A 27488-nucleotide genomic window follows, 5' to 3' on the forward strand; every position below is an offset into this window, starting at 1 on the left:
AACCCTGGAGCGGAAATTGAAAGGCGCCATTTGCTCGTTGGACGGCGCGGGGGTAGCTCAAGCGTAAGGTGTCGAATAACAATAAAACGGGGGTGAAAACTCAGGATTTCGCACCGCAAAACAACCCCGACCCATCCGAATGGAGGCGGTCATCAACCCCTCTCTTGACAGGTATTATCAGCGTGCCTTCGGAGCCTATAAACTAATCCTATGTGGGTATTTAATCACAAAGGATGAGCAAAAGGGAAGGAAGCGTTCATTTCCCTCCTTAAATGGGAATGTAACTCACGTTAAAACTGCCTTGCGTCTTTTTAAATGAGTTCCAGCTCTTTAAAGAACAGCATGCAGCGAGCATCACTGTGTTGTGGGTCTGCACTGCATCATTTCCCTCCGCCATCTTCAGCTTTTAAACACACACATACTCACCATGGTAACCACAGTTCCTGTCAAAATACGATATCTACTTTAGTTATTGATACAAACAGGCATGCAGCTATGTTAATTTGATATTTACACTGTTGCAGTGTCATCTCGTATTAATAAATCATGGCTTTATAGTAGTAACTGTGCTAATTGTGGTACAGTTTTCTAACCGGCATGCTAGTGCTCCATCTCAGTGTCTGTCTGATTGTGTTGTGCATGCAGTTCATTTGCATAAGAGCAGTGTGAATGAGCGATCTGAGCCTGTAGTATTACATGTGTGTGCTAGGATAGGGAGGGGTGGATGATTCATGTGGCTGCTGTCCTGTGCTGATTGGGCATGAATGCACTGGACGCTTGTTTACAAACAGAATAGAGACCGACTGAATGACATTTACGTCACTGTAGTGTTTCTTACAGTATGTTTTACTATGCACTGATGATTTAGGCTTGCTGTTCATGCACAATTTCCCTCATGGGATGAATTGTCTATTGAATGAATGTGTTAGTACTTATTTTCTAAATGGACTAATACAGTGCATGTGTTGTTATTCCTTGTAAATTAAATTAATTATTGTGATATGATGCAGTATTACTTAGGCCTATTTTACACAATATCTAAGCCTTCTCACCACTCCCTATATATATATATATATATATATATATATATATATATATATATATATGTATATATATGAAGAGTTTATTTGCAAAAACGGATAACTCCATTTTTAACAATTCTCAAAAATCATGTTTTATCATTGTGCATTTCAATTAACCTCAATCAAACTGCAGTTGGGTTATTTTGATTAGGTTAGAAAATAACAAAAAATACAGCTAACGAACACAATAAAAACATGATAACTGTCAGCGGATAAACAGGTTTGATGGAGACTGTGGTGACTCTGAAAATAACAATAAAAAACATGATTTTCGAAAAAAAAAAGTTATGTTTTTGTAAATAAACTCTTCATATATATATATATATATAATTATTATTTTAATGTAAAATGTGTATTATCAGTTAATAAGGCAGTAGATAGCTTTTGAAACTGACATGAGAGAAGTTTATCTACTGGTTTATGCCATTAAAATGCCCAAATATTTGGTTATTAATCGACTTGGCTGATATGTCTGTCTGGTTATGGATTATGTATGTTTTATGTATCTAATGTATATTGTGTATGTGGCTTGTTCAGGCACAAAATAATGCAATGTTCAATATGTAATAATATTTACTATTTATTGCATGATTTAATTTTGATGTACATTTACATTTATTCATTTAGCTGACGCTTTTATCCAAAGCGACTTACAATTGCTATATATGTCAGAGGTCGCACGCCTCTGGAGCAACTAGGGGTTAAGTGTCTTGCTCAGGGACACATTGGTGTCTCACAGTGGATTCGAACCCGGGTCTCTCACACCAAAGGCATGTGTCTTATCCACAGCGCCATCACCACCCAGATGTATTTCTCCTTATCCTCCAAACTCAACACTGAATGCTGCATCTTTTGTGTTTTGTTGATGATTTGTGCAGCAGCTCTGTGGGAGTAGGGCTGTCTGTCATGGGTGGGATGGAGCAGAGTTCAGGTAAGCGTATTCGGAAACCCTCACTGCTCTATGAGGGCTTCGAGAGCCCATCTCTGCCCCACGTGCCTCCACCTCACGTGTCTCCACCCGGACCTCCTCCACCCCAGCAGCCCCCGGTGACAGACCCCAGCCGACAGGGACGCACCACCAATCAGCTGCAGTTCCTCCACAAGGTCTTGGTGAAAGCGTTGTGGCGGCATCATTTCGCATGGCCTTTCCATGAACCTGTGGACGCGGTCCGACTCAACTTACCTGTGAGTGAACATTTACTTTCTGAGAATAACTGTACATTTTTATCATATGGACATCACTTTAATATAGTCACCACTGATAAATTGCTCTTAATTGTAATGTAGAAACATTCTTTTTCTGTTAAGCTGCTTTGCAATCATGTGTCGTGAAAAGTGCTGACAAAATGAATTGAATTGGCTAATTCACATTAAAATGTTAAGGGTCATTATGTGTCAAATCAACCAAATTTCAGAAACTTATAAAATTTTTTTGTTTTGTTTATTTGTGACCCTGGACCACAAAATCAGTCATAATGGTCAATTTTTCAAAATTGAGATTTCTACATCATCTGAAAGCTGAATAAATAAGTTTCCAGTGATGTATGGTTTGTTATGATCGGACAATATTTGGCCGAGATGCAACTATTTGAAAATCTGGAATCTGAGGGTGCAAAAAAATCTAAATATTGAGAAAATCGCCTTTAAAGTTGTTCAAATGAAGTTCTTAGCAATGCATATTACTAATCAAAAATTAAGTTTTGATATATTTACAGTAGGAAATTTACTAAATATCTTCATGGAACATGATCTTTACTTAATATCCTAATGATTTTTGGCATAAAAGAAAAATCAATAATTTTCAGAATCAGAATGAGCTTTATTGGCCAGGTATGTTTACACACACGAGGAATTTGTTGAAGTGTCAGAAGCTCCACAGTGCAACAGAAAGACAGCGACAGGACAGGACACAGATAATAATAGAATAATATACAAATATCCAAATAGGCAATGTACAAAACAGCAAAAACACAATATATAATATAGACAACAATTTTGACCCATTCAATGTATTTTTGGCTATTGTTGCAAATATACCCCAGCGACTTAAGACTGGTTTCGTGATCCAGGGTCACATTTTTTCTGTAGAAAGACGAACATAAATTGTTATGAAAGCCTAAATATAAAATTTCATAGATGTATATTTACGGAGTAATCCACTATTTTGTAGAGGAGGGTCAAAATGTCAATTTTCACCTGAGATTTGGAGACAAATTACAGGGGGGTAAAAATGACTTTAGAATGATGGCAGCAACTTTGTGTTATTTTTATACAGAGATAGATATATCTATTAGTAAAACCTGTTGACTTCAGCAGTCTTGGTTGCATTGTATGCCAATGGTCACAGTTCAAAATGGGAAAAAAAGCACTTTTCAAGTTTTCTTTTCCCAAGTTTGCATGCCAGTAACTCAAGAAGTATTAAAGATATTTTAATACCCTTTTAGACATTGGGTCTTAATAAACTTTTCTTTTGGTATTGTTTATTTTTAAGGCCCTATGTGGTTCAATTGCAGTGATATTGGGATCTCAATATGACTCCAAGAGTAAATTGTTAAATTCACAACTGTAAATAACCGTCACAACTTTCAATCTTTGCTTTTATTTTTTTATTTGGTATTGCATTAATGCATAAAGACTGTCCAATAGAAATCGTCAGCATGTTGTATGAACATCTCATATTACCAGTAGCCTGACAGCATATCTACAAACTTTGACCTTGCCTATTATATTCTTATGCACATATAATATGATCTACAATGACACTAATTCCTGTTTTGCTTTAAGGACTACCATAAGATCATCAAACAGCCGATGGACATGGGCTCAATCAAGAAACGACTGGAGAATAACTACTACCGCAGTGCCAGCGAATGCTTGCAGGACTTTAATACCATGTTCACCAACTGTTACATCTACAATAAGGTGTGTGTTGCCATGGAAACATCCCACAGTGCTCGTTTGCCATTTCCTAAAGGTTAGAGCAGAAGCATAGTCATTTCATATAATTGCTGCGTTATTAAGCACTAATATGAAATGTGAGCGAGTCAAATGGTTATAGGTGACATATGGAGAATATGCGTCATTTAGTGCTTATTTGAAATACACATGCAAGGTTTAAACAGATGTCAAAACCATGCATGCATACATCCACCTACACTAAGGTTTGAAAGTTTGTTTTTTAATTAGAAATTATTACTTTTATTCAGCAAGGATGCATTCAATTGATTAAAAGTGACAGTAAAAACATTTATAATGCTACCAAATATTAAATAAATAATAAATACTGTTCTTTTGAATATAATATTCACCATAAAATGATGAAAACGTGTCATGGTTTCCACAAAAATCTGAAACAGCACAACTGTTTTCAACATTGATTCATAAATGTTTCTTGAGCAGCAAATCCACATATTAAAATGATTTCTGCAGGATCATGTGACATTAAAGACTGGAGTAATGATGCTGAAATTTCAGCTTTGCATCACTGAAATAAATGACATTTTAAAATGTATTCAGATTGAAAACCCTTTTTTAAATTATAATAATATTATTTTACTGTATTTTGATCAAATAAATGCAGCCTTTGTTAGCATAAGAATTTCCAAAACTTCCAAACCCAAACGTTTGAATGGGATTGTATATTTACATATCATCATTGGTCCAGCAACTGATGGCGTTGTTGAAGTTTTCTACAGAAGTGTATAATGTGAATTGTCTTTCAGCCTACAGATGACATTGTTCTGATGGCACAGTCTCTGGAGAAGGTCTTCTTACAGAAGGTTGCCCAGATGCCCCAGGAAGAGATCGAGTTGCCCCCTCCTACCCCTAAAGGCAGAGGAGCAAAAACCATCAAAGGACATAGAGGCAGAGGTGAGTTACACAGTCTTATAGTCTGTAGTGTTTGTATCTTATTCTGGCCAAGAACTGCTTATTCAGACAGGAAGATCTCACCTAACTGACATGTAAAGCAATCGGAACCAGTTTGTCACTTTTGCAAAATGTATGTTTTATTTCCGTCAGGAGGAGGAAGTGTTACGTCAGCTCACCAGGTGCCTGCCGTGTCTCAGTCAGCGTACTCTCCCTCCTCACCCGACACGCCAGATTCCCGGTTTTCCACCCCTCCACAGACCCTGCTGAGCAACAGTGGCCCTCCTCCACCGCTGATGACCCCACCTCCCACCCAACCCACCGCAAAGGTACATACACACCCGCTTCAGAGTATCAGTAATTATTTTTTATCTTTTGTATGGTCTATGTGATATTTTGTGTCTGCTATATGATGTTACTCCCCTACTTGAATTGCCTCTTGTGGGATTAATAAAGCTGTTAATTTATCACTCTGTGATGTTTTACATGACTGAGCCTGATACTGGTCATCATCATCATCCGGCTCATCTGAAGTTGCTTGTTTATCCCTTATATTATATCATATATAATATATTTATTTATTTATTTTATTACATTTATATAGATTTATATTGAGATAAATGCATACATACAGTGGTCAACATTTGAAGTGGATCAAAAAAAGTTGTCCTAAGACAAGAATGCATTTTAAAACATATTCAAGGGAAAACATATGTACACAATGCCATAAGGTTATAGATCATATACACATATTTTGGGAATGTCCGAAAATATCTAAATTTTGGCGAGGAGTAAAGGTTGAGATTAGGAAAATTCTGCTTATAGACTTGCCTTTTACTCCCCTCTTTTTCTAGCTTGAAGGGATACCCCAGGATTTATGTATTAAAAACCAGAGATATACAGGTGCTGGTCATAAAATTAGAATATCATGAAAAGTTTATTTATTTCAGTAATACCATTCAAAAAGTGAAACTTGCATATTAGATTCATTCATTACACACAGACTGATATATTTCAAATGTTTATTTCCTTTAATTTTGATGATTATAACTGACAACTAATGAAAGTCCCAAATTCAGTATCTCAGAAAATTAGAATATTGAGAAAATGTTCAATATTGAAGACACCTGGTGCCACACTCTAATCAGCTAATTAACTCAAAACACCTGCAAAAGCCTTTAAATGGTCTCGCAGTGTAGTTCTGTAGGCTACACAATCATGGGGAAGACTGCTGACGTGACAGTTGTCCAAAAGACGACCATTGACACCTTGCACAGGGAGGGCAAGACACAAAAGGTCATTGCTAAAGAGGCTAGCTGTTCACAGAGCTCTGTGTCCAAGCATATTAATAGAGAGGCGAAGGGAAGGACAAGATGTGGTAGAAAAAAAGTGTACAAGCAATAGGGATAACCGCACCCTGGAGAGGATTGTGAAACAAAACCCATTCAAAAATGTGGGGGAGATTCACAAAGAGTGGACTGCAGCTGGAGTCAGTGCTTCAAGAACCACCACGCACAGACGTATGCAAGACATGGGTTTCTGCTGTCGCATTCCTTGTGTCAAGCCACTCTTGAACAAGAGACAGCGTCAGAAGCGTCTTGACTGGACTGCTGCTGAGTGGTCCAAAGTTATGTTCTCTGATGGAAGTAAATTTTGCATTTCCTTTGGAAATCAAGGTCCCAGAGTCTGGAGGAAAAGAGGAGAGGCACATAATCCACGTTGCTTGAGGTCCAGTGTAAAGTTTCCACAGTCATTGATGGTTTGGGGTGACATGTCATCTGCTGGTGTTTGGTCCATTGTGTTTTCTGAGGTCCAAGGTCAACGCAGCCGTCTACCAGGAAGTTTTAGAGCACTTCATGCTTCCTGCTGCTGACCAACTTTATGGAGATGCAGATTTCATTTTCCAACAGGACTTGGCACCTGCACACACTGCCAAAGCTACCAGTACCTGGTTTAAGGACCATGGTATCCCTGTTCTTGATTGGCCAGCAAACTCGCCTGACCTTAACCCCATAGAAAACCTATGGGGTATTGTGAAGAGGAAGATGCAATACGCCAGACTCAACAATTCAGAAGAGCTGAAGGCCACTATCAGAGCAACATGGGCTCTCATAACACCTGAGCAGTGCCACAGACTGATCGACTCCATGCCACGCCGCATTGCTGCAGTAATCCAGGCCAAAGGAGCCCCAACTAAATACTGAGTGCTGTACATGCTCATACTTTTCATGTTCATACTTTTCAGTTGGCCAACATTTCTAAAAATATATTTTTTTGCATTGGTCTTAATTGATATTCTAATTTTCTGAGATACTGAATTTTGGACTTTCATTTGTTGTCAGTTATAATCATCAAAATTAAAGGAAATAAACATTTGAAATATAACAGTCTGTGTGTAATGAATGAATGTAATATACAAGTTTCACTTTTTGAATGGTATTACTGAAATAAATCAACTTTTTCATGATATTCTAATTTTATGACCAGTACCTGTATACTGCATACACTCTTATTAAGTGCAAGGAAAAACAACAATTAACTGGTTGAAGCCACACCCTCCAAAAATGCCCAGTGGATATAAAAATCTATTTATAGAATGGAATATATGACTGCTAAACTCCAACTGAAACTGAAAATTTTTATACAAAGGTGGACACCGTTACTATTTTTCTGGACGCATTGAAAATGAACTGATCAGTAAGGAACCTTGATTTATTTCCTGTTGTATTATTTGACAAGGTTGTATGCATTATTTGTATTATTATTTTTTCTTTGAGTCACTGCTGCTGTCAAGGAATGTTTAGTTCATTGTTTGTAATTTGCTTTAATGTATAAAAGTAGAGTAAAAAAAAACATTCAAATAGAAAAGTTATTTTAAATTGTAGTAATATTTCACAATATATAATATAAGCCTCTTTGAGCATAAGCGACTTAACATTTTCTGACTTTAAACTTTACAAATTTGTGTGTTGTAGATGTAATTAAAAATAATGTATTGTGTATATAAAAATTTTGTGTTTATTTCTATTTATTGAATTAACTAGTTATTAAATCAGCTAATGTTTTATATGTTCATATGATCAGTATTTAGTATACTTACAGACTATACTATACTTAGTCCATGCTACTTGTGCGCTCTATTCCAAGTCTTCTGAAGCTTTGTGGTAGAAATGTCTGAGGAGCAGACTGAAATTTAATGAATTATTCACAAAAAATGTTGCCTTTTGCCAGTGCTTTCAAATATTTTCAGCTGCTGGTAGGTTCAGTTGAGGAGGTAGTTATAACTAGCACTAACTGAAAGCCTTATGTCTCTGCTCTCTCTGCAGAAGAAGGGTGTGAAGCGTAAAGCTGACACCACCACTCCCACCACACACGGCTTCCCCGTGACTGCAGCTGCTCGTATGGGAGGCATGGGGAAAGGTCACGGATCGGCCAGAGAGATGCCCCACTCGCTCTCCTCAATGCCCGTGGACTGTTCACCCAGCATGGGCGTGAACGAGCCCACCCACCTCCAGCCCGTCTTGGGGCGACCGCTGTCCCGTCGTCCAATCAAACCTCCCCGTAAGGACCTGCCCGACTCCGTGCGGCCTCATCAGCCCTCGCGGCGGGGGAAACTAAGCAAGCAGCTTCGCTACTGCAGTGGCGTCCTTAAAGAACTGCTGTCCAAAAAACACGTGGCGTACGCCTGGCCCTTCTACAAACCCGTGGACGCATCAACGCTGGGCCTGCACGACTACCACGACATAATCAAACACCCCATGGACCTTAGTACCATCAAGGTGACTTGCATGAGCTGCACACACACACAGTGCTGGTGCTGTTTGGATGGTCATGTATACATGGTTCCGCTGCAGGTTTTTGGCTCTGGAAAAGTCCTGGTAGCATTAAAGTAATCAGAGGTGGTGTAACACTGCGCCTGTGTTTTGTATTCCTCAGAGGAAGATGGATGAGCGCGAATACAGAGACGCCCAGCAGTTCAGCGCTGATGTCAGACTCATGTTCTCCAACTGCTACAAGTACAATCCACCTGATCATGACGTGGTCGCCATGGCACGAAAACTGCAGGTACATGGAATGCCTCTGCTGTTTTATATGAAGATACGCCGATATAGAGATGCTTAAATGCAAAATCCAAATTGATCCCAAAATAGGCTTCTGTTTTTGTGTAAAATGTTAAGAGAATTTAACCTGGACATGTTAGAGAGAAGTTTCTTGACATTCAACCTATATAGTAGTTGTTTTAGCTGATAACTAGAATGATTTATATATTAATAATATTTAATTTTAAAATGTATATTAGTAGTAGTATTAGTATTATTGATTTAGTGTTAAATATTAAATTTTTCTTATTTGATTGGAGAAAATGAAGACTGATATTATTTGCTTCTAATATCAGCCTAGTCAAGGTGAGAGCGAAGAAAAAAAAAAGTTTTAAATATAATTTAGTTTTTTCATAATTTTATTATTGTTTTATTTAGGTAATGTCAGATATTTGTTATTATTTATATTGTTATTATTCATTTAAATATTTTAAATATATTTTCTTATTTTTTTTATTTGATAGTCAAACTGAGTGTTATAATAATATAATAATATATATTATTATTTTTTCTTATTTAAAATAATAAAAAAATATAAGATTCTTTTAAGATAATTTTAAGATTCTAGATAATATCAGTTAATTTGTTTTATATTTGTTGTTATTGTTCATTTTAATATTTTTATTTATTTATTTTTATAATAAAAACATTTTTGATTAGAAAAAAATAATGACAATAGCCTAGTCAAATAATTTTAAATAAAGTATAAAGTAATTAGATAATAAAACTATTTTTATTATGACAGAAATATTTTACATTTCCTAAAAAAGTTGTTTATTTTTGTTAAAAATCTTGATAGCATTGTCCTTCTACAGATGTAATATTTTAATATTCTTCCCTTTCTCTTTCCACAGGACGTGTTTGAGTTCCGCTTCGCAAAGATGCCTGACGAGGTTTCAGAGGAGGAGGAATTGTCTCCCATGCCATTAGGCCGGAACATGGGCATGCTGGGAATGCACCACTCCTCCTCTTCGTCCTCCTCTTCCTCCTCTTCATCCTCCTCTTCCTCCTCGTCAGAGAGCGAGCCGAGCAGTGACAGTGAGCCGAGCAGTGACAACAGCCCGAGCTCTGACAGTGAGGAGGAGAGAGCTCAACGCCTGGCCCAACTGCAGGACCAGGTGTGTACTCAGGTACACAGACCTTCCTGTTACGCTCTTCTTCATACATGCACATGAACTACAGGAAATCAAAGACCCTGTTACTTTGATAAATCTCTCTAGTCTTACTGTGCACGCTTCATCCATTCACACATTCTTATAATAACTCGCGTCTTAATCTAAAGAAAAAGTGTCATGCTATTAAGGATGCACAATATTATCAGACTGATATCAGAATCGGCCGATAATGGCTTTAAATGTAAATATCGGCATCGGCCCGATATGAAAAATTATGCTGATATGTCTTGCCTATAAGAGGAATATATTAGTGATCGACCGATATTGATTTTTTATAACCGATACCGATACCAATTATTTGCATGTCTATGTGCCCGATAACCGATATGCAGAACCGATATTTATTTACTGTTATAAAGTAAATAAATGACTGAGTGAAGTAAGTCCATACTTCACTTTGGTTTTACCTCCTTTCAGTCATCTTAACAAAAAATGTTTTGAGAATTAGCAGTCTTTCATGCAGGGCTCTAGACTCATTCTTCCCACTGATCTCACTTTTGCGCACGAACACATAATTTGGTTGCAATTTGTTTTTTGTTTTTGCTACAACATTTGATTAATCAATGCATGCTGATGAACTTTTATCATAGTTTATAGTTATATGGTAACGAAAGTTTTCAACATTCAACTCGTTCTTTTTCGTCTGTATTATTTGTGATTTAAATTTTGTGAACAGGAATTCCTTTTTTCGTGCGCTTTTTACTTTCAAATTTGCGATCTTGGTGTCACATTTTACAAGAAAAGATCATTGTCTGTTTTGCTTATATCTATACACCTTTAACTTTTTAAGACTAAAACAAAAGATGGATTCATTGTTATTCTTAATTAAAAAGCGCAACAACAATAAAACAGTACGTTGACAATGACAAACTCTTACATAACATTTATCAACAAAAACGAATAAGACGAGGCATGGCATAGGACACACCACATGCTGTACTATATACCGAGTATATTACAGAATGTTTAGCAAACTCTGAGGAAGCAAATAAATATTAATATATATATATATATATATATATATATATATATATATATATATATATATATATATATATATATATATTTAATTAAGGAAAGCAGCATAACCTGAGGTAAACAGCAAAGATAACAAGCTTCTCAAAACGAAAACAAAAAGAAAAGTAAAACTAAACTGGCTGTAGCTGACAGGACTTGCATGTTTTTTCTACAAGAATACCAGCACGTTCACCTTCTCTGGTTTAAGAAGCGGTCTTTTACTTTAGTTTGAAAACAAATCCATCCGTTGCGCTCCATACGCGACGCGCACCTTCACGCTCGTGCTGACGCGGCGAGTATAAACCAGGCTCTACCCACTAAGCGCTCGCGCTGAAAGCACCTCTCTTCACGTGATCAGTGAAATCTGACTCCTGCTATAATGTGCTGCGGCTGGCAGCGCGCGCTGTATGAAGCAGACGCTTTGGAGTAGCGCAGACCTGGCACTCGTACAAATGCGACCACGTCAAATTTTAACTCGCAAACAATTACCATTTTGGTCGCAGTCTAGAGCCCTGTCATGTTCAATTTAATCTTCGTATTACAACAATAAAAAACATTTTATTTATAAAAAGCTTTAGCAGCAACACTAATATTAGCAGTAAGCAAAATGAACATAGAAAGTCTAATGTTTTCAAATGGAGAAAATAAAGGAAAGGAGTCATATCAACTTCATTTTTAACTTCATTTTTAAAAACAGTTTTTTAAGCTGTTTAATAGGATAAAGAGTGAAGAATAATTCACTGGATAATGTTAATTCACGGAATAATATTCTCTGGAATATTGGAATATAACAAGCATTGTATTTTATTGCATTTCTCAACTGGCATGCTCTAAATTATGCTGCTGACAGCGCGGTTTATCTGCATTTACACAGAACTATAGGCTACTCAAACTGCGATCGATCGCGGAGATAATAAATAATTAATTTCCATAGAGTTGTATTAATTTAGATGTTTATAAACGAAATAATGGTTATATAGTAAGTGTTAATACAATTTAGGGTGCTTCAAAAAAGTGAATCTTGTTAAAAGTTACATGCGGTGTCCGAGCTGAGCATTTCTTGAGCATCAACCCGCTGAGTGAACTGCAATATGAAAGCGGCTTCACGAGACTAATGATGAGCATATAGACAACAGAGAGAGAATTACATTCAATGCTTTTCTTTCCAACATGCAATCATTCATGGCTGTATTATTTAATTCATGCAAAGTTACGTCTTTATTGGGAGAAGACTTGACGGATTATCTATGTGACTCCGACTTCACGAGACTAATAGACCACAGAGAGAATTAAATTCAGCGCTTTTATTTCCACCATGTGCTAATTCATGGCTGTGTTATTTCAGGCAAAGTTATAGCCTATCTTTATAGGGACAGGGCTTGACAGAGTATCTTATTTATCATATTTCTTAGAGCCAAGTTGCATTTAAACTATATATCAGGCATTTATGTAATACATCTAATTTGTGCATTAATGCCTGTAATATTAAATAGTTTACTAACTACAGCAAATCAAGTACCTGCACGCCGTTGCTGTCTCGTCTCCCCTCAGATGCGCTGCAATTGCGATCCTGCGCGCAATTCTGAAAACGTCCACAAGATGGCGGTGTTTATTGGGGAATCCGATATTACAAAACCGATATTCGATTATGAAAAAATGCTTAAATATCGGGAAAAATATCGGTAAATCGATATATCGGTCGATCTCTAGAATATATTAACTCACATGTGCTCAGGGTGTGCTAGTGATTAGATCACGTCAACAGTGTGGCTCATTCTTGAAGCAAAGTTCAGCGGCAGCCTCACCAAGGTGTGTCCAAATGCCTGTCCGGTAAGGAGTTGTAATCTGTAGGGGGCGCTATTGGCCTACTTCTAATTAAATTAAAAGTAAAATAGCCTACACGGATAACATTTACACTGTATTTCTGATTAAATAAAGCAGTAATTGATGTCATAAATTAATGTGTATGTTTTGATTTAAAGGTCAGAAGCTATAGCTTACATGAAGAAAAAAATCACAAACATAACACCTGTAAATTAAATAATTTATATAATAAATAATTTATATAATAATTTTAATTAATTTAATAACTGATTTATTCATTATTGTGTAATGTTTTATTTTTTAAACAACTCATAAGCTCTAAAAGATTTTCATTGTTTTTACAACTCTTTTGCGCCTTCAGACCATCGACAAATGTTAAATCTTAAAATAAAATGTTAGGGTTAACTGCATCTTCCTGGGGGGGAAAATTGCAGCAATTGATATATAGCTTATTTATAGTTATTTTCAAAGCTTCAATGTACTTAAAAAAAAAAAAAAAAAAAAAAAAAAACCATCATTATTGTTTAATTCTAACAAATAAGTTGTTGTTAAAAATAACCAAAATTAAAAATATTTTGCTTATAATTTCTGCACAGGAGAGACTTGGTGTTGTTTCCAAACAAAAGGAAATATATCGGTATCGGCCAAAATGAGTTGAAAAAATATCTGCATATCGGATATCGGCAAAATCCAGTATCGTGCATCCCTAATGGCTATGACTGTCATAACGTGATAGTAGCTTTAATCTTTTAACATGTAGTATATGCCTGTGTTTTAGCTCAGAGCGGTACATGAGCAGCTGGCAGCCCTCTCCTCCGGCCCGATTGTCAAACCCAAAAGGAAACGAGAGAAAAAGAAAGACAAGAAGAAGAAAAAGAAGCCTGAGAAACGCAGAGGAAATCGAAGTTTGATTAGTGATGAGCGGGACAAACCCGCCAAACTGCCTAAAAGCAAATCCAGCCGTGCTTCACTGTCATCCACACAGAGCAAGAAAGGCCCTGCGAAGAAAAGCAGCAAGAACAAGTTCGTATTTTTCACTTCACTTGTTCTTATTGGGAGTGGAGTAGCTGATATGGATGGGAATTTAATTATTCCACCTTAAAGAGTTTTCCTTCCAAGCTAGTGTTGTTACTTAACTAAGACTAAAAATAATAAAAAAATTTTGCTAATTGAAATAAATTTGAAATACAATACAAAAATAAATAGATGGAAAAAAATTCTAAAAGATTTGAAACTGAAATAAGTTTAAGTTGAAGTCCTAAAATTATTAAAACTGAAACAAAAATAAAGTTATATAAAGTATATTACAAAATGACTAAAATTAAAACTGAATTAAAAAAAAATATTTTAATGAAAAATAAATAATAATTTAATAAAAATACATTGAATGTATTAAATATATATATATATATATATATATATATATATATATATTTAATACATTCAACTTAAATACATGTATCATTGTCTACATATTTAATTTTTTATTTTATCATTTTTAAAGTACCATTTATTGCAACAAAAAATATTTTAGCTAAATGTTATAAACCACCAGCTATTTTGTTGGATTAATTCAGCAGACTGATCCAACACAACATGAGATGTTGAAGTACCATAGTAGCATTTAATTAAGGTCTAAACTGGTAACTAAAACATTTTCATAAGGAGCAACATATCTTGGGATAGTTCTAATAGTAATAATTAATTAATCACCCTCATGTCATTCCAAACCCAAGACCTTCGCTCATCTTCTGAACACAAATTGAGATATTTTTGATGCATTCTGAGAGCTCTCTGACTAGGGTTGGGAATCGAAAATCAATTCCAATTCCAGAATCGGATACTTAAGGTCAGGAATCGGATACTTGTTGTAAAATAAACATTTCTATTCTGCCTAAAGATTCCTGTGCGCTTTTTTTTCTTCTCATCTGTGAGGACCCGACCTAGCGATCTGCCAGGACCTTGCTACCTCATACTTTGGCTTCACTTGCGATCAGAATCAGAAGCCAAAAAAGCTAGCTAAGTATAATATAATAACACTGAAGTACTTTGATAAAAGTTTATAGTTTGGATATAAACTAAATGTGTACGGTAGTGATTAAAATAAGAGTAAATCACCTTTTGAAAGTAATTTGACCCTTCAAATGAATATTTATTGATTACATTACAATGTTACGCCAGTAGCTGGTGAAAAGGGGCTGTTAAAATGTATTTTTCTTTGAATCATACAAGAGATTTTTTTAAAAACGCTGATTCATCCAGTAATGAAACAAGAGTCATTGAATCATTCATTCATAAATTACATGTGATTTTGTTTAGTTGTCTAATGTTTTTTCTTACAGGTTTGGAACGACATGAGGATGAGTAATTAATGACATAATGTTAATTTTTGGGTGAACTATCCATTTAACCAGTAGCTTCACCCTCCCTCTGTTCAGTGTTACAAGTCTCTTTTATTTGATTTACTCTGGCAGGAACACAAAGAAATCATCCTCATCTCGTTTCACGGCGACCGCTGCCATCGCCTTACCGCATTACGACTCTGAGGAGGAAGAGGACGGTCTTCCCATGAGTTACGACGACAAGCGGCAGCTCAGCCTGGACATCAACAAGCTGCCCGGGGAGAAACTGGGCCGTGTGGTGCACATCATCCAGTCACGGGAGCCCTCGCTGCGCGACACCAACCCCGAGGAGATCGAAATCGATTTTGAAACGCTGAAGCCGTCCACGCTGCGTGAGCTGGAGCGATATGTTATGACCTGCCTGCGCAAGAAGCCCCGCAGTCCGTACGGTGAGCAGAGATTTAATGCTTGCTACCTATGAAAGCTAGAAAATATCTACACCTAGTCAATATTTTATAAATTTTTTTATATTTATATGTATTTAAACAAGATAAATTTTCCCCAATATTATTTACCCTTAAATTAAACACTTGGATAAATGTTTCTGGTCTTATTGTGTGGAGTTAATTTTTATAAATTTTTCACTTATATATCCTTTTAGTAAGTTATGGGATATATTTTCTCATAATCATTATCAAAACGTAAATGCTATATTTTAATCTTTTATAGTTTTACACATTTTTATATTTGAAATGTTCTAACTTTTCGTTTTGCAGTTTTATTCATTTATATTAAAATGTTGTATATCAAAAAAAGTTAGAGGATGTTTTTACATTTTAAAGTTTTAACATCTTTGACTTATTCTTTGTACACATAAAACAAAATCAGTAGAATTCAGATAAATTTTTTATAAACCTTGGAAAAATTTTATATATTTGTCAAGTTTAAATTATTTTTTATATAATTCATCTTCAAATTACCCGTATTGACCCAAATATAAGACAATGTTTTTTTCTTAGAAATACATCTGAAAAAACGGACTCTAGACTTTGACATGTCAATAATACACCCACAACAATAGGTGGCGCCGACTACGCGTAAAACGAGTGTGTCATGAAATACGTAATGGAATGTGTGTTGTAATAATGTTAGAAGATCACGAGTGAAAACAAGAAAAAGAAAAGGTTGTGACTGTCATGTTAGCCTGATGGGACCAAAATTCCTCTGTAAGTGATTTTAAAACATAAGACAGTACCCAGATTGGAAGACTACAATAAGATTTAACTTCTACTGTTAATAAAATATATATATATATATATATATATATATATATATATATATATATATATATATATATATATATATATATATATATATATACACAGTGCTATGCATAAGTTTAGGCACCCATGCTAAAGTTGACTAAAAAGAGGAATAAAAAATAATCTTTTGTAAATTGAACTTAATGCCTTAATTAAAAAAATTGGGAAAAATCCAACCTTTAAGGACACCAATTTTCTTTGTGAATGAATAATGTATCGTAAATAAATAAATGTTCTTCCTTAAAATACAGGGTGCATAAGTTTGGGCACCCCTATGTTAAATTCCCATAGAGGCAGGCAGGCAGATTTTTATTTTTAAAGGCCAGTTACTTCATGGATCCAGGATACTATGCATCCTGATAAAGTTCCCTTGGCTTTTGGAATTAAAATAGTCCCACATCATCACATAGCCTTCACCATACCTAGAGATTGGCATGGTTTTATTTCAGTTAGCCTAATAGCTGGTTTGATTTGCATTGAGAGGTGATCTTATGGAAAGTACTCGATGCCAATCTCTAGGTATGGTGAAGGCTATGTGATGATGTGGGGCTATTTTAATTCGAAAAGCCAAGGGAACTTTATCAGGATGCATAGTATCCTGGATCCATGAAGTAACTGGCCTTTAAAAATAAAAATCTGCCTGCCTCTATGGGAATTTAACAAAGGGGTGCCCAAACTTATGCACCCTGTATTTTAAGGAAGAACATTTATTTATTTCCGATACATTATTCATTCACAAAGAAAATTGGTGTCCTTAAAGGTTGGATTTTTCCCAATTTTTTTAATTAAGGCATTAAGTTCAATTTCCAAAACATTATTTTTTATTCCTCTTTTCAGTCAACTTTAGCATGGGTGCCTAAACTTATTTATGCTTTGTAGTGGTCAGTGGCCACTCTGCTCTGTAAAATATGGCATTGACCATCAACAACAACAAAAAAATCAATACTGGTTGACCACTAGTTATAATGCGTGTTTTAGCTAGAATTATTTGTTGTGTGATGCATCAAGTGTAATCTAGATCCGTCCTGTGTGCAGCGGTGAAGAAGGGAGGAGGTGGGAAGAGCCGAGAGGAGCTGGCTCTGGAGAAGAAGATGGAACTGGAGAGGAGGTTACAGGATGTGAGCGGACAGCTGAACTCTGCCAAGAAACCCCAGAAACCCAAAGGTAGGGCTGATAGCAGCTTCTGAAGCACTCTTCAGTTTGCTCTATTATGTCTTGGTGTTCAGGACTCAACAATAAGCCCGGTCTGATGGCCTGAGGCTGGTGTAATCGAGGTTCAGGCCAGTGTTGCCTTTATGGGATCGATTTATTCTGTGTATAGAGCTGATGTTGAACAAGCAGACAACAACAGAGCAAGCACAGGTGAAAACAGTAGACACAGGATGAGATCTTATGCTCAGTAACTACTAGAAAGGGACAAAAACGCAACGGACATGCTGCAAGATACTTGGGGCTGCATGATTAATCAAAATAAAACCAAAATCATAATGATGATGGCTTCGTGATTATGGTGTTTTCAGCAGCTAAAAGCGGCTTGGTTCACAATTAATGCCACTCCACACAAACTTGCAATTTGGGAACGAAACATGCGCCAACCATCTTCCCTTGTAATGAGAAGTGCTTATAAACCAGCTGTTGTCAACAAAAGAAAAGGCTTTAAGGGCTTCCTGCGGTTTTACAACAAAATATAAAAGCTTGATGGTTTAATATTTGAAAATGAAAAAATTAAGACAGCCTTTAATATTAGTATCGTAATGCTACAGCTGTATTGTAACATAAAATAAATTATAAATTGTTATTATTATTATTAAGTCAATTATTTGATAAAATGAATATTTTAATTGTATTAAAAATAAGAAACTACAAAATTATAGAAAATATTAAAAGTATTTATTGTTATTATTAGTATTATTATTAATAAATACTTTTTTTGTTAATTGTATTGCCGTAGTAATATTTCTTCTTTGGTTTAATAATTTATTTTTAAACCAGTTATTTGCTAATAATAATAACAATAATAATAGTTATTATATTATTATAGTCATATAGATATATACCTGGTTTTTCTTTACAAATCACATTTTAAATCATAATCAAGTTTTTTTTTTTTCGAAAATTTTCAATTAAATTGTTTTTGAATATTGAAGTAATAATTGAAGGAATTACTCTCAAAGGTGCAGACCGATTGTATAATGTATACATCCTGTTGGGATTTATTTAAAATTATAATGTAAAATCCAGTTAGAAGTTAGGTTTTTAGCCACTTGCATATTTTCAACTCTTGTATTCTTATCTATTATAAACCTTTATGAAAATTATTTGGTCTTTTGAGAACAAGCTATTTGTTTTTAGTAATTTTTTTCTTGTCTATTTTAAAAATACAAAACCTACTTCCAGTATTCAAAATTATTTTTCATTGTTGTCTTTTATCTGGACAACCGACCCAACAAAGTCAACAGCAGAACTCACTGTTAAACCCTGCTGGGTCACACCCACAGTTTCCTTCACGAGTGAAAACCGGTTTTGTTTTTATCTTCCAGTGGAGAAGCCCAGTGGCACGGAGCCTCATGCCATGGCGTCACGTCTCAGCGCCAGCAGCTCCAGCTCAGGCTCCTCCTCTTCGTCCTCCTCCTCCTCCTCATCTGACACCAGTGACTCGGACTCCAGGTGAAGAGGACTCTGGGAAGGCACAGGAAGCAGCCTGCCGTACAGACACCTTGTTTTCCGTGCCTCCTCAATCCAGGGACTATGTTTACTTCAGTGTAAAAAAATGTATATACTAGGATTTTTTTTCTTTTATAAAGAAGACTTTTACCAAGATGCCCATAATGGGAAAGAGTGCGTAATCATAACTACTTTTCTTAGTTGATCAAATAGCTTGTTGTTTTGTTTTGCTTCCATTTTGACTGTTTAATTTAGTTTTGAAATATTTCTTGCTTCTTTTTGCATTGCTTTAAAGATCAGGGCCAGTATTTAGATCTCTTTGAGCAACCAAAACTTGCATAAAGGACCTTCAATGGAGAAATGAGAAAGAAAATACTACTTTGCATTTGCATTGGCTTTAAAACGTTTAGGTTTTCACGCTGCGATACACTGGACTGTTTTGGGATTTATGTACGGATGATATTATTCTGAATAGTTCAGTAAAATTTTGCTATTGCTTTGATCTGTAAGAAGTGGATTTAATTTGACATCTTTTACATGATCGAATCAATGTCAAATGACACTTTTTGTCATAAATCTGTCTGATTAGGCATCTGTGAAATTGGTGAAAGATGGACGGGATTGATTCATGAGCACTAGAGAAACGCTTCAGTGGTTTGAATTAGTTAAGTTGAATGTTAACTTGAGAGATCTGGTTTGTAGATGAGACTAGAGGAATCGCATTTAAGCAATAGACTGTCCTTTATTTCTTGTATATAGAGTCCATAATACCTTACTGCTTTCTCGTTTGTATTTATTTGCATTGCTCTCTTTTCTAGAATATTCTTTTTGAATATATAAGACACATGGCAGACCTAATATTCCCTATCTGCAGTATAATTAAGAGTTTATGCGCTCTGGATTATACGTTGGTTTCTATTTGGATGGAAATACAAATACAACAAGTGAATGGTGTGAAGTGGTGTTTCAGTATTTTATTTCATATTTTATTTATTTTTTGGTTGGTGCAGCCTTGCAAAACAGGATATTCTAGGTTGCATGAAGTGGGTGTTTAAATGGTGTTTACAAGGAAACTCAGCATGAGTGCTTTCAGTTTAGAACAAGGACTTGCTGGTATTTTATGAGTGTAAGGTTCCTATTGTCTCAGAAAACATTTAAATATCGGGATTTGTTTTTTTGGGACATTTGTGCTGTAAAACATCTCAATGGCAATTTATATAACTATTAACATTCCTATCATTAACATCTGGAACAAATTATTGAATGTTTATTGAAATGTAAAAGACTTTGTAAAAATGTAGTTTGATTGACTGGTTCATCACACCATATGTTTCTATTATCATTGGTCCTGTGTACAATGGTTATTACAGAAAAAACACCGTGGCTTCTTGCATCACAAAAGAAGCTAAACCTGATTAGCTGTTGGAATTCAGTGCCCTAGTTTCGATCAGGCATGAGGAAACCGTATTGTGCACAATAATGACTGTGAAGGGGGAAGTAAATATTACCAGTAAATGCCTCGTTCATGCTGTTCGCCTTGAAATGTTGCGCTTGTTCATTCTGTTATGCTCGTTTGACGTTTTTGGAGTTTTTCAAGAGCTCAAGGTAATGATTTTATCTTTTTAAAAACTACTAAACCTGCTGGACTGAAATTTGAGTTTGTTCCCATTGACATTGTGTGTATTGTCTGTAATCCTGTATGTTGATGGTTAAACAGAAGGTTTTTCTCCCTCAGGTGTGAAGCATTTAATGCGTCAGCTGACGTACTGTCATATAAAGATGATGGACGCTGGTTTTGAGCTGGAGTTTGACGGTGAGGAGCTCTGGCACGTCGACCCTGTAGATTACACAGCAAAGCAGCGTTTGCCGGAGTTCACAGGCGACTGGACCCTCGACCGCAATCTGCCTTCTCAAGCGCATTACTCCATCGACACCTGCTTCTACAATATTCCTCGCTGTATCACAGGAGAAAAAAATCCCCCGGGATCCGTCGGTAAAATCTTCATATGAATAGAAAAATCACGATTCAATTATTGAATGCATTAGTGTGTATATATAATATTGTATGTTTCTTTTTAATGAATCCTGTCAAAACATAAAGCAACTTTTACCTCAGTCAAAAGAAAGTTAAAGCTGTTTTATGACTCGATTTCCATAACAATTAAGCACATTTTGTCCTAAAATTCTCATTATTTTAATGCAAAAATATATTTTAATTGAAATTACTAACTGGAAATAAAAACCGAACTAAACATAAAACTGAAACCAAAATAAATGAACTGTAAATAGTAATATTTACAATGAAAAAATATATCTAAAAACACACAATCGCATGAAAAATAAAAAAGTGCAACGATAAAAGCTATAAAAGTGTAGAAACAATACTAAAATAACATGGCTCTAAATTAAAAGTAAATTAACCCTAAATAGTAATATTAAAAAAAATAAAAGCAAATTCAAAATATTTATAAAAACTGTGACTATATAAATAATACTAAAATAACATGGCTCAGTTGTCTTTAAAATCATTACTTTTTTCAGTTAATTTTATTACTGCAATATAAAAAAATATATAAAACTGAAGGGGAACGTGCTCAGTTGTAGGTTTATTATCATTAACTCTTTTTTTTTTTTTTTAAAGAAATAAAGATCAAATAAAAATAAAATATAACACACGATGAAAAATTGAAATGACTAAAACGGAAATAAAATAAATTAACCCCAATTAATAAAATTCATTCAAAAAAACAAACGGTAAATAATTTAAAAATGGAAAAAGTGAAAGTAGAAATAAAAGCCTATAATAGTATGTAAATATTAAAATAGCATTGCTCAGTTATCATTTAAAATCTTGACGCATTTAAAAATATTTTCTCAATATTTTCTTAAATCTACGATTATTATTTTTTTTTAATCGTTTCAGAATAAGTTGCTTGAGCCAATCAATCAACTATAACTTCTTGTCTGCCATTGGTCGGCCAGACAAGCTATGTTTCCATCCATCTATTATTATGCACATTTTGGCATATTGCATAAAAAATGCTGAATAGAAATGCCAAGATGCACATAAATTCTAAAAATGCACATAAAGGTAAGAAAACATGCGCATAAACTACAATGGAAAGATTTTACTGAATAAATTCCTTACTGCGCATCAAAAAAGACGTGACTCATAATTTATTCTATACAAAAATTATATACAGTGCCTTCTCCTACTGCAGCAAATTTAATTTAAATATTTCTTTTTATTTTTAAGTTAATCAGGAAGTGACTATTTTGTTCTCTTCAACTCACTGGATGGAAACGGTGCTTTATTCGCAAATGTTTTATGCAATATTCCAGTTTAATATGTTACTTTGGATGGAAACAAAGCTACAGATAGTCCTGCCCTAAACTCGCAGCATTAGTTGAGTGAGTGTTGCTGATTGTGATGCTCAAACACACAAACAGTGCCTTAAGTATGTGCAAATGTTTTAAGTAATGTTATTTCATATCTCCATGAAATCTGTCCACAGTTCCTCCGTCCACACAGCTGTACACCAAGAGCGACGTGAAGCTTGGTGTTGAAAACACTCTCATCTGTTCAGTGACCAACTTCCACCCGCCGCCGGTCAACATCTCATGGACGAGGAACGGAGAGCCGGTGAGTAAGCAGGACGTCAGCGAGACGCAGTATTACTCCAATCCAGACTTTAGCTTTCGCCTTTTCTCCTACCTGAACTTCCGTCCTGAGCGGGGAGACATTTACACCTGCAGCGTGAGACACAGAGGACTGGAGCAGGACATCACCAGGTTCTGGGGTGAGCACTTCTCCTTTGTGGGAATATCAGATGTTTGGTGAAGATTTCCAACCGCATGCAGTTGCTCGGTCTGAACACTGATCTTAGAGTGTGAGAATTTTCCAATTAGTTCCTTTTCGTAACCCAATGAAACCGACTTTTTCAAGGAAAGTTTGTGAATTTAAATTTTTTTTGTATTTCTATGCAGCGGGAACAATGGAATCAAGTCAAAAATTCATCAATAAAAACTAAAAGCATGTTGATTTTTTAGTTTTTATTAGTATAATGTATATGTAAATATTTTCTAAATATATACTGTATGTGTATGTCTTTTACATATACATAATAAATATACACAGTTCACACAGATATAGTATGTAAATAAAAACTTTTATTTTGGATGTGATTAATCGTTTGACAGCACTAGTTTTTATATTATTTTATTATTATTATTATTATTTTAACATAAAATTAAGACCCAAATGATTAAAAAGGCCCCCTCGATGCCTTTATATTTACATATTTAATAAAATATTTATTTATTTATTAATAAATGTTAATTATTGCTTCATCAGTAGTTAATAAAATAGCTTTTATAGATGCGTAATAATGCTCAGACATAATTTGTGAAGCAAAAGGATACTAGAATGCATGTTGTTGATCAAGACTTTAGTTTTTTTTATTTCTGCTATTAATTTTTGCTGTATATTTGAGATGTTTGGATGGCTGTTTAATGTTGGTGCTGCTGTCTGTGTCCCACAGAGGTGGAGGTGCCGGAACACACTCAGGAGGTTGAGACGGCGGTGCTTGTGATCGGAATTCTTGTGGGATTTTTGGGATTTGTGGTGGGAATCATTATAATCGTAATGAGCAAGATGGAGCTGCGGGCTGTATGATCTCTCACAACATCTGCCCTCGGAAACTCTGACAGCCTTCTGTTCTTCTAGCACAAACTCTGTAAATCATTTGTTTATTCTGACTTTTAAAATTAATAAATGTAACTATTTATTTAATATTGAGTCTTATCATATTTGCCTATTAATATATTTACGTATACATTTTTGTTTATTTTTGTCATTTTTTTTTTTTTCATTTGTTGTTTTTGTTTCTTTGGATAGCTCTTTCAGGTGTCATAGGCAAGCACAACCTTGCAATTTATTATTAGCTAAAATATTCATATTTATTAATATTATTATTATTTTTTTTATTTATATTATTTTTTATTATTATTATTATTATTATTATTTTTTTTTTTTTAGCTCATTCAGGTGTTATAAGCAAGGAAAATGGAAAGTAATATTAAGCATACAGGATTAACCTATAAATTGACCATTTTAAACACATTTTCTTTATACGTTTAGAGAAAGAAAATATTAAATATTAATTTGTGCAACATCCAGGAAATGACAAAAAAAAAAAAAAACATCCAACCCATTGCCTATAAACTGAATGTAACGGCGAAAATTATTTCAAGTTCACCACAATTTTCACTTACAAATATTTTTATATATATACAGTCATGGCCAAAAATATTGGCACCCTTGGTAAATATGATCAAAGAAGGCTGTGAAAATTTATCTGCATTGTTAATCCTTTTGATCTTTTATTTAAAATATTCACAAAAGTCTAACCTTTCATTGGATAATAAGAATTTAAAATGGAGGGAAATATCATTATGAAATAAATGTTTTTCTCAAATACACGTTGGACACAATTATTGGCACCCCTAGAAATTCTTATGAGTAAAATATCTCTGAAGTATATTTCCATTCATATTCACAATTCTGAGCACTCCAGGGTGATTATGAACATGAAATTATCCATAAAAAAAGGGATAAAAAGTACCCCATGGGTACAATTAAATATACTGCTGTATTTTTGATGTTGTGGGCCTATATTTCTGCTGGACCTGAACCCTGTAGAAAATGAGTGAGGTGAACTGAAGAGAAACAACATGGAGCTGGGAATCTAAAGGGTCTGGAGTGATTCTGGATGAAGGAATGGTCTCTGATCTCTTGAAATGTGTTCTCTAACCTCATCAGGCTTTATAGGAGAACATTTAGAGCTGTTAAACTGGCAAATGGAGGTTTCAAAAAGTGTTGAATAGAAGGGTGACGTTAATTGTGGCCAGTGTTTATTAGAGAAAAACATTTATTTCATAATGATATTTCCCCCCATTTTAAATTCTTATTATCCAATGAAAGGTTAGTTTTTTTGTGATTTTTTTTTTTTTAAATAAAAGATCAAAAGGATTAAAAATGCAGACTAATTTTCACAGCCGCCTTTGATCATATTTTTGGCCATGACTATTTCCATAAAAAAAATATATTAAAAAAATACAGAGGGAATGACCCATTTGAAGACTCGCTCTTACTCCTTTAGTGATTTCTATAACACCTCTCATATCATCACTGATGTGCTAAGTTTTTTTTTTTTTTTTAATTGTGCATCGCAGTTACGCTGATGCGTATTCATCATTCAGTTCAGATTGCCGTTATGAACTAAGCAGATCGAGGTAATTAATTCATTTACAGTTTGGGCTCTGACAGCAGCAGATAAGCATGCATGTGGGGAGAGCAAAGCTTGATTGCATTAATTAAATGAGGGCTGGATAATCCGCCTAGACCCTGTTCACATTTGCAGTGATGCCTGATGTGAAGCAAACACTACAATTTAGCAGAATATTCGAGTGGAAAAGAGGCTCGGAAGAAATTAGTGTGTATTACACATACAAAAATTACACACTGGTGGCATTAGATGGAAATAATGTGGTACTTTTGAATGATTAGCATCATATTCATATTTACAGGAGTAGTTTTTTTTTTGGTGCTGACATGCACGAACCACTAGATGGCACTGTGCTCCTTCAGTCAGGTTTTACCTGCTTAGATTTGCATACTTGGTTTGTTACCTGATTTGGCTTGAGTAAACAAACCTAACATGTTACTCCAAAAATCCAAGGTTATACGGTCATGTTGGTATTTTTCCCTTCATTAAATCCTAAAATGTGGCCTGTTTTTAAGACAGTACGGTAAATTAATGATACTCTCTCTGATGTTGCACATGAAATAAGGTCTATACATTATTCATCGTCCTCGTCTCTCCACATCACTGAAGTGTCATTAGCGTTTTCTGGTAATGGACGCGGCATTGATTTCATGTGCTGTGGGAGTCCGTGAGTTTGTGCTTGAAGTCTGTGTCCCAAACAGCTTCACGGAGGTCATTTATACACCGTCCAGTGGTTTACTCACATGTGCTTCTGGTTAGTCTGACAGCAGATCTGTTTAGGAATGTGGCACTGCGTCCTGATACCTGATCCTGATCCCATCCGTAATGCGATATGTTTCACGTTATGGTACGTTGTGTAGCGAATGGGTGCCGTCAGAATGAGAGTCCAAACAGCTGATAAAAACATCACAGTAATCCACACAATTTCAGTCTATCAATTAACCTCTTGTGAGGGAAAACGCTTCATGCTTGTAAGAAACAAATCGATCATTAAGACAGTTTAACTTTAAACTAAAATACTCCTATGTTCATAATATTACTTTCTCCAGTGAAAATGACATGTCATGTGAATCAGGAGAGAAATATGCACAAATCAAGACCAGTTTAACAGTCAAAATAGTTTCAAACAAATATGTCTGTGGATTTTGATGTGAAAGGACAACAGGAGACAGACCTTTTCACTGTCTGGAGGAAGTGTTATTATGGGTTATAGACTTGCATTTTTTTCCAGAAGCAACGGTTTTACGTTAAAACTCTTTAATGATGGATTTGTTTCTTACAAGCACACAGCGTTTTACTTCATAAGATGTAAACTGATGAACTGGAGTCATGTGGATTACTGGTGGATTATTAAGATGTTTTATCAGCTGTTTAGGCTCTCATTCTGACGGCACCCATTCACTGCAGAGTTCAAGTTCATTTTATTTGTATAGCACATTTATAACAATGTTATAGCCAATGTTGGCTGACCAAAGTGCTTTACAGGAGAGAAAATTAAAAAGAAAAGAACAATCCATTTTAAAATGACAGTAAAACAGCAATCAATACACCAAGGAAAACAAGTAGGTTTTTAGCAGGGACTTAAAAACAGACAGGGAAGGGGCTATTCTAATCTCTAAAAGCAGGGTATTCCAAAGTCGTGGCCCTGCCACCGCAAAAGCACGCTCCCCTCTACGCTTAAGTCTAACATGTGGAACTACCAACAAAGCCTGGTCGCAAGATCTTAGGCTTCTAGATGGAGTGTATATATGAAGGAGTTCAGAGAGGTAGACAGGAGCTAGGTTATGTAAAGATTTAAAGTAAAAGTA

The 27488-nt window shown here is 35.1% G+C and overlaps 2 protein-coding genes across 5 annotated transcripts; both read left to right on the plus strand.

The window, feature by feature from the left end:
• The first annotated feature begins 6 nt into the window (after nucleotides 1–6).
• On the plus strand, nucleotides 7–20349 carry LOC306877702 (bromodomain-containing protein 2-like). 3 transcript variants are annotated; one of them, XM_079429616.1, is made up of 12 exons: nucleotides 7–171; nucleotides 1961–2267; nucleotides 3867–4004; nucleotides 4805–4952; nucleotides 5103–5278; nucleotides 8276–8728; nucleotides 8886–9014; nucleotides 9904–10179; nucleotides 13844–14088; nucleotides 15540–15856; nucleotides 17765–17893; nucleotides 19270–20349. In XM_079429616.1, the coding sequence occupies exons 1-12, from the start codon at nucleotides 140–142 to the stop codon at nucleotides 19398–19400; spliced, it is 2481 nt and encodes an 826-aa protein (XP_079285742.1). In that variant the 5' UTR covers nucleotides 7–139; the 3' UTR covers nucleotides 19401–20349. The 3 variants fall into 3 exon arrangements, with proteins under 3 accessions (XP_079285742.1, XP_079285744.1, XP_079285743.1); XM_079429618.1 differs by having other exon boundaries at nucleotides 22–171; nucleotides 9904–10167; XM_079429617.1 differs by having other exon boundaries at nucleotides 99–171; nucleotides 1964–2267.
• Nucleotides 19271–24184, plus strand: LOC306877704 (HLA class II histocompatibility antigen, DO alpha chain-like). Of its 2 annotated transcripts, none has more exons than XM_079429620.1 (4): nucleotides 19271–19567; nucleotides 21129–21386; nucleotides 22909–23193; nucleotides 23935–24184. In XM_079429620.1, the coding sequence occupies exons 1-4, from the start codon at nucleotides 19549–19551 to the stop codon at nucleotides 24066–24068; spliced, it is 696 nt and encodes a 231-aa protein (XP_079285746.1). In that variant the 5' UTR covers nucleotides 19271–19548; the 3' UTR covers nucleotides 24069–24184. The 2 variants fall into 2 exon arrangements, with proteins under 2 accessions (XP_079285746.1, XP_079285747.1); XM_079429621.1 differs by lacking the exon at nucleotides 19271–19567 and adding an exon at nucleotides 20860–20998 and having other exon boundaries at nucleotides 23935–24183.
• Nucleotides 24185–27488: the final 3304 nt, after the last annotated feature.

Source organism: Barbus barbus (assembly GCF_936440315.1).
Source record: "Barbus barbus genome assembly, chromosome: 12".
In the NCBI taxonomy this organism is placed as follows: domain Eukaryota; kingdom Metazoa; phylum Chordata; class Actinopteri; order Cypriniformes; family Cyprinidae; genus Barbus; species Barbus barbus.